The 14,148-nt window shown below is 46.1% G+C and overlaps 1 protein-coding gene across 5 annotated transcripts in view; it reads right to left on the bottom strand.

Moving 5' to 3' along the window:
• The window catches only part of LOC144829111 (cyclic AMP-dependent transcription factor ATF-7-like), a 741,502-nt gene that overhangs the window by 113,538 nt on the left and 613,816 nt on the right, over nucleotides 1-14,148 (bottom strand). For all 5 annotated transcript variants that reach the window (XM_078687923.1, XM_078687948.1, XM_078687956.1 and 2 more), the window contains one exon: nucleotides 92-191. In XM_078687923.1, the coding sequence (XP_078544049.1) occupies nucleotides 92-191 (100 nt within the window). The remainder of the gene's footprint in view (nucleotides 1-91; nucleotides 192-14,148) is intronic.

Below are 14,148 nucleotides of genomic sequence, written 5' to 3' on the forward strand. Positions count from 1 at the left end.
GCCTTGGTATTGTGCACGATGGAAGCCTTTTGAAGATATCACTAAGCACATAGTTTATTTACTGATACCAATGAATGAAGAGGTCTCTTACGGATATCACTGAATGCATCTGCACATGTGGGCTGGGCAGGAAGGGCGTTGTCTGCCCATTGGCAAGGTGCATGACCAATGGCATCGAGCTTCCTGGGGACCTGAAACACAGAGCAGACCCATTTTCAGGTGTACAAACGAACAGCGATACTAGAACTATTACATGCAAATCCACACATTATCACTGCAACTCAGACCTCTTTCACAAACATTAGTGAATGCCTCAGCATAAAGAAACATTGTGGATGAAGGAATGCATGAATTAATGTCAGGTACGGGCTGCATTCCAGAATATAATTTTTTGCCCTCTATGCTAGTCTAGATAGAAATCAGCCCTATATAATCAGTCTTGGAACTGATTCAATAGGAAAAGTACAGCCCGTGAGGGCACAAGCTGGTTAATTTTGACAGGGAACATAAGTAACCTAAACCTGTTCTGCCCTAGGTCCTCACTGGGGTATAGTCCAAGTGCTCTGGCACCATGAGCATGATGGTCAGAGTCAGGGCCATCTATAACACTGGTGGCTCCCAGTGCAACACCCCCCCCCCCCCGACCTTCTCCTCTGATTCTTTCACTATCACCCACCAAAAGTACCCTTCATATCTCTACAGCCCCTCTCTCACATACATTTAATTTGTTTTAAGGTGCTGGTAAAGGTTGGTTTTTACTAATCCGCTCAGCTATCCACATCTCGATCTATTCTTTACAGCAGGTATATTAACTTTCAGCGCTATTTGCTGGTGAGTCAAAACTGCCACTAGGCAAAACTCCAATCTCTCTCTCTAGCAGGGACATTAATCACAAGAGTTATCTTGACATTTTTATTGCTGCCTGAAAATTGGACGCACAAGGAACTCTGCAGCAGGTCAGTGTGCCCCTGCAGATCAGCGCCCAGTGTGGCCGCACCGGTCGAACCCCTTTAAAGTCGACCCTGGTCAGAATAATTACTAGCGGCTGATCTTAATTTAAGCATTCCACCCTAGACATTTATATTTTACTCAGTGCAAAAAAACAAGCATGTGCAATGCAATAGGTCTCGCATTGACACCAGTTTGAACTATTGACATTGTAAATGACAATGCCTTTTATTTTTGTTTTCATTTTTAAAACATAAATACATGGCATTGTCATTCATAATGCCAATAGCTTAAACTCTCGTAAATACGAGACATATTGCATTGCATTTATGATAAAAGGCATTGTCATTTACAATGCCAATAGCTTAAACTTGCGTAAATGCGAGACCTATTGCATTGCAAATTGGCTTGGCAGAGGCTTTGTATAATAAACTACATCTCCTTTACTAAGCATAATGAACATGTGAATAGCGGTTTAGTGTGGCTCTGGGTGGAGTTGGCGCTCAGTTATACTTGCTTGTAAACATCCTGTTTTATATTGAGAAGACGGACAATCCAAACTGAGGGCAAACTGCTGCATAATGCAGAATATAAGAAGATGGCTATCAGCCTTCATCAGCCAGGATAGCTGGACTCCAGTGGCGTAGCGAGCACGGGACCCACGTCTGGGCATACCCTTCCCACATAGGGTGAACAGCAAAACACACAAGATGATGGACGGAATGTTGCACATTGGCAACACATTCACCCCCAGTGTTTCCTGGCCAGGGAAGACATAGCTTGGCAGTTCGGGCTGGACTGTTCCCATGAGGCACAGGGTCAGACTGATTTGCATATGGCCATGGCTGAACTGGGGTGGCGGAGTGAGCTAAACAATGATGATGGATTAAACCCAGATAAGTTGACTGTGGGTGAGTGCTTGCATTGTTTAACACTCCGTCCATCATCTCCTTTGGTTTTTCTTTGTTCGCCCTAAGTTGGCAGGGTATGCCCAGACGTGGGTCCCTTGCTCACTTTGCCACTGGATTCAAGTTAGCCTGGCTGATTAGCCAGAAACCAGTCCTAGGATGCTTGTTTCCGGTCCAGGGAAGACATGGCTCGGCAGTTCGGGCTGGACTATTCCCATGAGGCACAGGGTCAGACTGATTTGCATATGGCCATGTCTGAACTGGGGTGGCGGAGTGAGCTAAAGAATGATGATGAATTAAACTCAGATCAGTTGACTGGGGGTGAGTGCTTGCATTGTTCAACACTCCGTCCATCATCCCCTTTGGTTTTGCTTTGAACTGGTCAATTACCCAACAGGGATGGAGAGCGCCTGGCGATACCAGATGTCAAATATGACCCCAAAATGATGACTTCCAGACGAAGAACCAGAGTCCTGCATAATGAGGAAGGCGAAGCTGCTTTTATGTGTCTGAGCAGGGAGGGCTCAGGTACAGCTGGAAACGACCAGTGAGGAGAAGATCAGATTATTTAAAGAGCAAGGAAAAGAGGTGGGTCTTTCAGGAACTTCTCAATTTGGAGTAGTTCTTCACCTGTGTCGAATGCAAAGGTATTGTTTTACCTAGGGAGGAGCCCTGGACATAAAGCGATCGACCACGACCTCTTATCTGAATGGTCAAGGCAACATTCGGCCTGCTCGGTGGACCTGAAGCTCCTAGTAAAGTGTGGTGGGACAAGCAGTTCTGTGAGCGGCAAGGAGAGCCTTGTATATGACACAAAGGGCTTTAAAGCGTCACTTTTTCTTTAACTGTGAGCCAGCATAGGAATGTCAGGGGTGGTGTGAAGCTAGTGTATCATTTCAGACCAAACCAAATGAGAGCTGCATGGTTTTCCAGTCTCTCTAGCTGTGACAAAGATACACAGTGGAGACCAGGGTATCATCCACACTTCACATACTTGCAGCTAGAATTTAATGCGATTTTCTGGGGGTACTGGAGTTTGGCAGTACAACTTTTAGCAGTCACAGATGGTGGAATGCTGTTTTGAAGAACAACTTGATCTGGGGGGGTGTTGAGCTCCTGTTTGAGTTCCCTCCCCACTTGCAGGCTTCATTCCCAGAGTCTGGGGGGCAGAGGGAGCAGTTACCAATTCCTCCGGCCAAAGTAAAGAGCTCCGAATTTTCCAAGACCATGCACGGGTAACTCATCAAATCAGGTTCCCCCCCACCCATTGCATTGAGGAACGTGTAGTTCTGTTTCCCATTATAAAATAGGATCTAAAAGTCCCAGAATGAACAGCAGAAACCTGAACTAGTTGAGCTATTCACGCACAGACATGGGAAACTTGAAAGGTCTATCAGAATAGAGTAACGAGTGGCTGGACTGTCAGAGTCTGGAAGCAGGATTTAAGGAAGATTATTGCAATAAAATGGTAGTCAAACCAATAATTTAAATTAAATACTTTTCCAAGAAGATACACAATTGCTTTGATGTTATTTTTTTAAATCTAACTTGGTAGTGTTCTTTCTGGGGGAGAAGGGACTGGTTCTCTTTTGGTAGAGATTGGGAGAAGGTGAGTCTCGTAATGGATGGCCACTGAGTAGGGGTCTCTGAGTTGAAGCAAGTTGGGGGATCTGTTTAAAATTTGTTCAGGTTTGTGTGGGCTTTCTGTTCCTCACTCTCAGAGAGTGGGGTCTCTGACTGCCTCTCGTTGTGAATGGTATTATGGAAAGTGAGGTTCAGTGCTGGTTCAAAACATGATTGGGGGTGTCGGTTTAGAGAGAGAGTCAGGTGGACTTTTCCGCAGGGGTCTCACTCACACGATCTCTCTCGCCTCTGATAGTTATGCGGAAAGTGGTTTGCAATGGGCTGAAACATAACATGACTGGGAGGTCGTTTAGAGGCGAGCCCGTTTGTGTGTCTGTGTGGGTGCTTGCTGTGCGCAGGCTCTGGTCTCGCTGTCAGAGTCTCTTGCTAGGGGTCTCTCGCTTGGGGTGGTTTAGTGAGAAGTGGTCTGTCTCTTCTGGGTTAAAAGGTTTGGGGAGTTCTGTTAGGAGAGGTGCGTGTTCATACAGGGTAGCATTCAGGGGGTGGCTGTGTGTCTTGGATTCTGTCTTTGGGGGGGGGGGGGTTCAGTTTCCTGTCGCGGGCACTAGGCCTACCCACACAAATGAGGCACCATTTTTCTCGGAACACTTTGGGTAATGCGGGGTGGGTGGAATTTTGTGGCTCCATGCAGATTCCAGAACTTTCAACCACATAAATGTGAGGATTTCTTTTTTTTTTTTTTTTTTTTACAAAGTTTGAGGTTTGCAAGGGATTCTGGGTAACAGAACCTGGAGAACGCCAGACAAGTCACCCCATCCTGGATTCCCCTCGGTATCTAGTTTTCAAATATGTACAGGTTTGCTAGGTTTACCTATGTGCCAGCTGTGCTAGGGCCCAAAATCCACAGGTAGGCACATTACTAAAAAAAATGTCTGTGCCTAATTGGCTTTCTGCAGCCCTGGGGTAAAATCGTGAGGGGCGCTTGCCCCGATGTGCCCCAATGGAGTGCACAAAGACTTTGGCTATTTTTTGTTGGAGTGGGGGCATTGGTATGCCTACTCTGGGCAGACCCCATCCCCACACATAAAAATAGCCAGCATAATCGCTGGCGCCTAGTGTGCTTTGTCCCTCTCGGGTGTGGGGGGGTTGTCATGCCCATTTTGGTTAGCCCCTACCACTAAAAAAAAATCCCTGGTTTCTAGAGTGCTAATGCCCCCATCTGCCCTCAAAGGGGGGCAGAAAGACTGAACTTTGGCAATTTTTATTTTTGGGGGGGGGGGGGAGGGGGTGCGAAGGTCCTTGCCCAAGGGGCCGCTCCCCCCTCCCTGATGTCTAGTGATCCCCAAGCAGGGATCCTCTGGGGAGGGGTACCATTGGAAAGGGTGGGGCCTCGGGAGCTGGGAAAGCTCTTCCCCAGCTCCCAAGGCTTTGGGGGAGAAAAATAAATCCCCCTGGTGTCTGCACCAGAGGAATTTCCTATGCAATAGGGTCGGGCGCGCGAGAGCCGCCCGACGCACATTAGCACTTATGTGTCGGACGGCTCCAGCGTGTCCAACGCAGGGCAAGGGGTTGAGTAAATGTGCGGGGAGTAGACCAAGTAGCTGCTTTACAGATGTCGGCTATAGGAATATTACCCCGGAAAGGCATAGAAGCTACTTTTTTTTAAGAGTTGAGTGGGGTCTGGGAGGAACAGGCAAAGGTCTTTTGGCTTTGGCATAACAGGTCTGTATGTATTTGCACAACCACCTTTGGTCAGAGCACAGCCACAGGTGTGTATGTATTTTCACAACCACCTTTGGACAGAGCACAGCCTTTGTGTGGTTTAGAGAAAGACATGAAGCGCTGTTGTGTTTTCAGAGTGGCCTAGCCCTGTCTATGCAGTTCTTAATTTGCGCTGGGGGGTTCCGGTGCTCTGCACTGGCACTTAATTGCCAAAATAGGCACTTATGACAGCTGCGACATTGTGGAGTGGTCTATGTAATTTAAAGATGAGAACACCAACAGTTGTTTATTAATTCAATATACATGAAGAACCACTGATACCTACTACCCAAGACATTCTTATAGCTTTGGGGGCCTCAATCAGTCTGAATTGTCACACTGGAGCAGTGTGATGGCACTGTCACTGGCAGGGCAATGGGTGGAGCAAGCTTCCTTGGTCTCCTGACGAGGGCCGTAGCACTTTTTTTTTTACACAAATTAAGCACTGTGTCTATGTAGTACACAAACACTCTTTTGACATATCTTGTAAGAAGAGCTTGGTCCGCTATAGGCTCTGCATGTGGAAAAAACACTGGGATTGCCATAGTTTGATTAGGTGGAAACTAGAGACCACCTTCGGAAGGAACTGGAGGACTACGCTATTGCAGTGAACTTGGAGAAAAGGTTCTTCCAGGGTAAGAGCTTGAAGCACACTGACACACCTGAGGAAAGTGATAGTTACTAGGAAAGCCACCTTCCAGGAAAAGAAACATGAGGCACATGTAAGGTGTTCATTGTCCTAGAATGCGGCCAGGCTGTGGAACAGCCTTCATCTTTCTCTACGTTCTATGAATTAGCTACTTCCCTTCCGGAAAATGCTCAAAACATGGCTATTTCAGAATATCTTCCTTCAATAGAGGAATAAATCGCAAAAAAACCTTCTGATGCTTCTGTGCGACACTATCACCGCTGGGATGCTTACGGGTAGCTATGCGACCTACAAGTGCCTATTAGATAGATAGCATGAGTGAAGTGGCTCAAAAGAAGGTCCCATAAGCCTTGCTAAAACAATATTGAGATTTCACACCGGGGCCGGTGGCACCCTTGGTGGGATAACCCGCTTGAATCCCTCCATAAAAGCATTAATAACAGGAACCCTGAAAAGGAAAGTGTGTTCTCTGTTCTGTAGGTAAGTGGCAATAGCTGCCAAATTAAGTCTGATAGAAGTGTTTGCAAGACCTGACCTCTGCAAGTGGAGCACATAAGAAAATAAGTTACTTACCTGTAACTGTAGTTATCCGCATTGGAATCTTTCATAGATCCACATGCTTGAATCACTCCCTGTTGTCGAGATGGGAGTTCCACAGTACATTATAATAGCAATGCAAAGTTAAACAGTCCAGAACGGCACTATGGTCTTTAGTTTTATAACATAACATGGTAATTGTTATAAAAACAAAACAAAAAAAAGAGACCATAGTTTGAACTAATCATGCTGCCCTGCCCTCTAGAACACTCCCAAGAGAAGTTCCAGTCCCTCAGACTTTCAAAGCACTAGTTTAGGAGATACACCCAGATAAAAAGAGGGAAAGGTGAATTTTTCAGGTGAGGAGGGTGGGACTCGTGAATCTATGAAAGATTCCAATACACAAGACTACAGTTACAGAAAAAATAAATTATTTTCTTACTCCAGTATTGGAACTTTCATAGATTCACGTGCTTGAATCAGATTTAAAGCAGTTAAGAAGCGCACTGTTAGTTACTTTTTTTGTATGTAAAGCATGAATTCATGGATATATTATATCCAAAAGAAGACAAACCTAAACATCAATATAAATGTAAATATAAAGATATACAACTATATCTAATAGTGAAAAGCAAAAATGTGCACAGCCAGAAAAAGTTTGGAGGGGTGAAGGAGAAATCTCACTGTCACTGGAAAAGATGTTGCAGTACAGCTTATCCCAATGCTGTTTCCTTGCAAACTGCAAAATCCAAGCAGTAATGCCTGGTAACGGTGTATGCATTCTTCCAAGAAGCAGCATAGCAGATGTCATAGATTGGCACACCAGTAAACAGAGCAGTTGAGGCTGAAACAGTTCAGGTAGAGTGAGAGTGTAGAGATGTCTTTAAAGGCTTGCCTGCTACTTTATGGCAATGGCAATAGCAAATGGCACTGGAAATCCAAAGAGCAACACTGTGTTTCGAAAGAGGACAAGCCCTCTGAGGAGCACTGTAGGCCACAAACAGTGGATTAGACTAGCAGAGGCCTCTAGTCCTTGTAAATAGAACTTAAAGCATCTGTTGAAATCCAACGAATAAGAGAGCTCTCTACGCTGGAGTGGAAGGTTCTGGGAAGAATGTCTTGAGGAGGAGAGGCTCATTCAAATTAAAGTCTGAAGGGACTTTAGGAATGAACTTGGGGTTAGAGCTGGAATTTCACTCACTCGCCTGGGATATGTCAATGTTATGAGTAGAGACCGTGCACAAAACAAATTTCAGATCCGCTCTGTGAAATGGTTCAAATGGGTGCTTCATGAGCTGTGAGTGGACAAAGTTGAGCTGCCAAAGCGGTGGGGGACGTCAGGCTGGTGGATAGACCCTAAATAGTCCCTTGAGAAATTGCTTAACGATTTTAGATGACCATAATAAAGGCAAGGTAGATGACCTCCTAAAGAGTGAGACAGCAGCTAAGTGGACCTTGATGGAGGCGTGAGCTCCTGGTTAGCCAAGTCCAGGAGATAAGGGAGATTCTCCTGAGGTGAAGAAGAGAAAGGATGCACATTAGCTTGTTGGTAACCAATGTAAAAATGTCTCCACTTCAGCCATTAGGTCTTGTTAGTACTGCTCGCACGAGAGCTGTATAGTATTTACCTGCATTTGGACGATAGGTTTAAATGGGCTAACTCGTTGTACTCGGGAGCCAATCTGATAAATGAAGGAATTTGGAGTCAGAATGCAGCACTTAGCCCTGGGAGATCGTTAAGAGAGATGGAATTCGTTTCAAGAGAATGTGATGTTTCTCAGAGAGTAGGGGAAGTTCGGTAAACCAATGTTGGCGTTGCCAGGAGTGAGCTAGGAGGATCATCCTGCAGGGCTCGTCTTTCATTTTCATGAGCTGCCTTGGTAGGAGAGGAATTAGAGGAAAGACGAAGGCAAAGATGCCTGACAATGCCAATAAAAGTGCATACCCCCATGATCCCTGATGGTGATGCCAGCATGCAAAGAACTGGCATTTCTTGTACTGGGGGAGTTTGCACAAAAGATCGAGATTAGGCTTGCCCCAAAGGAGGAAGATGCTGTAGAGAGTGGCTTGATCCAATTTCCATATGACACAACAATTTTAGTCTGCTTAGAGTGTCTGCTGTGGTGTTCTGGTTGCCATGATGTTCTGCTCTGAGGGACACTTGGTTGCAAAGTGCCCATTACCAGATGCACTGCACCTCTTGGGATAGGAGGCATGAACTTATGCTACCCTGCTAGTTGATGTAGTGCATTCTGGTCGAGTTGTCCGTCCAAATGAGCACCACTGAATTCTTTACTCTTGGCAGGAAAGCTTGTAAGGCCAGATGAACCGCCTTGCGCTCCAACAAGTGAATGTGAAGGAGGCAATGCAGCTTTTGCCACCTGCCACTGCTTGTAAGTCTTGAAGGAAAGCTCCCCATCCTTCGAGGTAGGCATTGGTAGTGATGAACAAAGGAGATGGCGGGACTATAAAGGAGAGACCGTCTGAAATATTCTTTCAGTGTATCCACCATGAAATGGCATCATGGCTAAGGTGATGGTGAGAAGATTGTCGAATGATCTCTCTGCTTGAAGCTAATTCTTGTATAGCTCCTCTTGGAGAGGACGCATCGTTACCTGGCAGAATGGAACTAGAGGGATGCAGGAGGACATCATCACTAGGATCTGAAATAGCAAACTGAAAGAGACCTTTTTTTGTGGGAGTTCTGATTAGTTTTACTTCTCTCTCGACCGATCGGAATGCTCTGTTGAGCATTTTGTCAAGTGTTGCTCCTAGGAAGGTTATAGTCTTTTGAAGGATGAAAGACTGAATTTGTTGGATTCAGGGTAAGTAAAGAAAAAAAAAATCCTTTTGGGAGGTCAAGGGGTTTCAGGTACAAACAGTCACCTCACTCGCTCAAAATCTCAAACTCAATTATAAACTGTCCACTTGTTGTTTGGGAAACACTCAGCAAAGAAAAAACATAGTTTATATACAAATATACATTTTTATTTTCAATAAAAAAACATAGATTCGTATACAATTTTATTAAAACCCTACACAAAACATAAAAAACCACCTAATGTGGAATGGGAGAAATATAAAACAAGACAATACACTTTGTCTTAATGTTGTTAATTTGGACACTTAGTTGACAACAATGGGAAGGATTTCCCTTCCTAATACCCGACTATTTGCTGACAACTCCAAATGTAACCCTTCTGCAATGTGTCGACGCGTTTCGGAAGCCTTTGATGATTATGGCCTCCTTCTTCAGGACTGTGTCTATATCTTTCTCCACAACCAATATTTCACCTATGCTAATGCATCTGGCTGACTGAAATCTATCAGGACCTTGTCCTCTTTGGGGTCGTTTCCGATAAATTTCAGTGTCCCACACTGCTATTAAAAAGGCGATGATCAGCTAAGAACGCGGTATTTCTTAATATATTCACTTCTGTGTTTAGGTGCCTTCGTTCCGCTCCTAAAGGCTCTTTTTTTCATCTGTTGTAGTTTCGCCCTCTTGTTCTGTTAGGGAGGACCCTTGTTCAGTTTTGATCTTGATGCACCCGGGTATCTAACGCTCGTGGCTTATATAATGACCCGGCAGATTTCCCCGAGGTGCTTTTCTTGCATCTAAACGATCGCCATTAAAATTTTGCAAACCAGGGTAAGACCTAATTCCCTGAACAGTGTTGTGCAGGCTGCTGTGGATGCCTGTGCTGCACAGATGGAGAGTTTCTTGATCAACCAATCATCCAAATAGCGAAACACTTGGTGTCTTTGTTTCATGAGAAAGGCTGACACTGGAGCTAGGCACATAGTAAATTTTCAGGGGGCAGATTTGAGGCCAAAAGGGAGGACTCTGAATTGATAATGGCTCCTATTGTGAATCGAAGGAATTTCCTGTGAGATGGGTGAATGGGAATATAAAAATAAATCTCCTGGGTTCAAGAGCAACATAATCTCCTGCAAGGAGACCATGCAGAGGACTGTTTATTCAAGTAGGTGTTGGGATTCCTCTAGTCGGGAATAGGTTGCCATTGCCTGAACTTTTTGCAGACCAAAATGAATTGGGAATAGAACCCCTTCTCTAGTTGTGATGCAGGAACTGGATCTATTGCTCCCATCTCCAACATTGCAAGACCCTCTAAACGGAGGAGATGTAGATGCTTTGGAACAGATGGTTGAGGTGGAGTGGGAGGTGGAATCTGAAGAAATTCTAGAGTATGGCCAAACTGAATAAGGTTGAGAACCCATTGGTTCCCAGTTCTAGCCTGCCAGCGATTAAGGCATGCATATATTTTGCATTTGTGAGGAATGAGGAATAGCCAGAGCATGAAGGTGGTCATTGACGACCAGCTGAATTTTTCGTCTGACGTCCTGCTCTACCTCTTGTAGAAGACCGGTTGTAAGCCACTGGCGGTGACTGACGTTGGGCGTACTGGGGATTATAGGGCTGAGATGAAGAGGGGCAGAGTACCGATACTGCTGGTATCCTCCCTTATAAGATGGAAGACTCTCCCTCGGGCTCCTTATGAAACTGGAGCGTCTGAAAGACTTAGCTGTGTTGATATAGGTATTTATAGCTTGTCGTGCCACATCAACATGTTCGCCGAACAGGGCTTCTCCGTCAAAAAAGGAAGGTTGAGAATTTTGTTTTAGATCTTAGAGCGGAATGAAGTAGCTTTAAGACAGCCCTGGTTGGGTAAAATTGCTGCACCTGCCCGCAGTCAAAAGGCAGTTGTGGCAATGTCCATCGCACGGTCGATTGCTTTTGACTATGTTGCTCTCCTTCCAGGAGAATCTTTTTGCTCTCTAATTTACTCTTGTTGAATAACTGATCCAGATAAGGGGCAAGATCAGACAGCATTTGGCGGTTGTAGGAAAGTAGGATCTGCTTCTTATGGTAACCCCCACTTTTTGCTCATGTTACACTGTTTTTGACTAGTCTGACTGGGATCCTGCTAATCAGGACCTCAGTCTATCTGGTTTCTCCCTAAAATGTTATGTCATGTACTTAGATACACGCCGAATTGGATACTGGGATACCCTTGTCAAGTCACATGTATATGGTACCCATGTACCCAGGGTATAGGTACCCCCTAGGCCTCCCATTGGCTGAAGCATGTATTATTATGCCAACCATGAGATGTCATGCCAAATGGAACTACCGACCTGCAATTGCAGCCTGTGTAAGTTGGTGCATGCACCGCTTACTTTAGATATAGGTTTACTATATCTAAGGGCCACTGTGAGAGTGAGAGGGGGCCACTGCATAAGCAGGACACCCCTGCAGCCTATGGAGTTAATTCTCCTGGGTTGCCAGTGTATCAGCCATGTATGACATAGTGTGGCATTATGCAACCACGTAATGACCAACTATAAAACTGATGAAAGTAACCCTATTGTGTTTGGTGTCAAACTTGTGGAATCATAACCCCACACCGGTAACCGGTGTGGGAAGTATGATTCCACCCCTCAGAAATGAGCTTTGTGAGGTCCCTGGTTTTCCCAGTACCAGCCTTCTAGTCCCGGGCAGCCCAAAAGGGTTGCTGCTGATCAGAGACACATTTCTGCCCTCCTGCTGCTGAGCCACGCTCGAGCAGGGGAAGGCAGAACAATAGGCATCCTGTCACAGGGCGGTGTGACGACCTCCCATACAGGAGTTAGTGTATTAGGCCTTTCCAGCAACCGAAAGTCTGCATGAGGAGCATATTTGGTGTCCCTGTGCATAGTCCAGTTCAAACCAGTCCTGGGAGCCGTTGACTGCTGCTCTGGCGCAAAACTGGACAAAGGACAGGGGAGTAACCTCCCCACTGTCCAGACCCTCCCCAGAATCAGTCCAACCCTCTCCCGTGGGTACGCAAGTGGGTACCTGGCTGTAGGACCCTAGATTCGACGTGGACAAGAATCTGATCAAGAAAAACCACTGACCTTCGACCTGGACACTCTGGATTTCGCTACACTTTGTTTGTGCCCGACTTCGTCCCCCACTCTGTCCAAAGCATTAACTGTAACCATGCAGGCTCAGTGCAGGACCTGTGGAGCATCAAGGACAACCAAAGACATCTCCCTTGGATTGAAGGAGTCACTTCCCTGCAACCGCAGGCACCGTAACACAACTGACCGGTCTGCTGATTCTGAGCTCCTGCGGACTCCGAAGGCTATAGCAACACAGGAGGTGGGTTCCACGTCCTTCGAAGTCCGAATTGCCCTCTCACCAAGTTTGAGGTCAGAATCCCTTGAGGAGGCTGCAATACCCATAGCCCTGCGCACGGCATACAGTTGCAAGTACATATGCTCACCTGTGTTTGGTGAGTCTCCTGGACCTTGCTGGTCCGAACCGTAACTTTCCTTGGCCATCTTCGTGAGTTGCCGCTGCCAAGGCTTGTTGGTGCTCCAGCCGAATACCGACCCCATAGCACTCGACATCCTCTGTGGGACAGCTTGTATCCGGCTCCTGGTCGTCCACGACGTATCCTGGTCCCGGTGGCTGCAGAATCAAGAACCCCCTCTTCGCACCAGAGGCACCAGACATCGGCTGGCATTCGTCTGCCGAGCACCTGGTCACTCCTTAGTGACCCAGGCTTTGTCCCCTCAGCTTTCAGGTACTCTACAACAGGAATCCACCTTTGGGTTTCGACGGACACCTCTCTTCTTTCCCACAGTGGCATTTCCTTGAAGTCCTCCATTGAGATCGATGACAATTTCTGACACCACTTCAGCCCTTTTGCACCAGGCTTCCCTGGGATAGTTAACTCTGGTTCTACGGTATCCAAGGGTGCGGTGGCTTTCCAACCTTCTACGATCCAAAGGGTTTCCTCGTAATCCACTAGGAAGGGTCCTTAAACTTTAAAACTGCAACCCCGACTCTCCCATAGAATAGTACAGCGCCCGCGGTCGTGTTTCCACACTGCACCCATCCTCCGTGGAGTCCCTGCTTACTCACCTTGGTTGGTTCCTTGGGGTCCCAGCGATTCTACAACCTCTAGGCACTGTCTTGACTCGAGTCGTGGTTCTTATACCACGATTTTAGTATATGATTTGGCCACCCCGTGGAGACCACTGTGTATTAGTGCTACTTACGATTATTTCTGTGCCACAGTATTGTGTGATTTGTGTTAATCTGAGTGTAGCAGATACTGTGAAGTATTTAGAGTGTGTTATAATAATAAATATACATTTTTATAACTACTGTGAGGTTCTCCTTTCCTTTAACCAATACAACAATGTTGCATTCAGGTAAAGCAGGCTGCTTAACATTCCTTCAAGTCTAAGCCTGAAGGCGGCTCTCCACAGGTACCACTTGGATAGCTTTCTAAGGTGATCTTTGACCTCTTAAATCATCATAAGGGGTGTTTGGAATGGTGCAAGGTGCCCACTTTAATTAGTGGACATCATATACCAGGTTAACTTCTCACAGCGGACATATCTGCCAAGAACTGCTAGAGAATTTGCTGCCCTTACAGTGAGCACCGACATGGAGGTGAACCTCTTCTCAACATTGTCATGGCAAATGCCTTCTTTGTCTGAAAGTGCTGTGATTGGTGCCGACGGGCTTTTGACCTGCATTGTGCTACCTGAGAGATGACTGAATCAGGCTTCGGGTGACCGGTGAGACAAGCCGGAGTATCCCCTGGAGCCTTGTACATTTTCTCCAGACAGGGGAGGACAGCAAAGACTGGCTGGAGCTTTCATAACTTTAAAGCCCTCCTCCCAGGTGTAACATCCGATGGGCATAGCTCTTACGGTTTTCCTGAATGGTTCCTTAAAATCGTA

This window comes from Lissotriton helveticus, chromosome 1_1, assembly GCF_964261635.1.
Source record: "Lissotriton helveticus chromosome 1_1, aLisHel1.1, whole genome shotgun sequence".
NCBI lineage: Eukaryota > Metazoa > Chordata > Amphibia > Caudata > Salamandridae > Lissotriton > Lissotriton helveticus.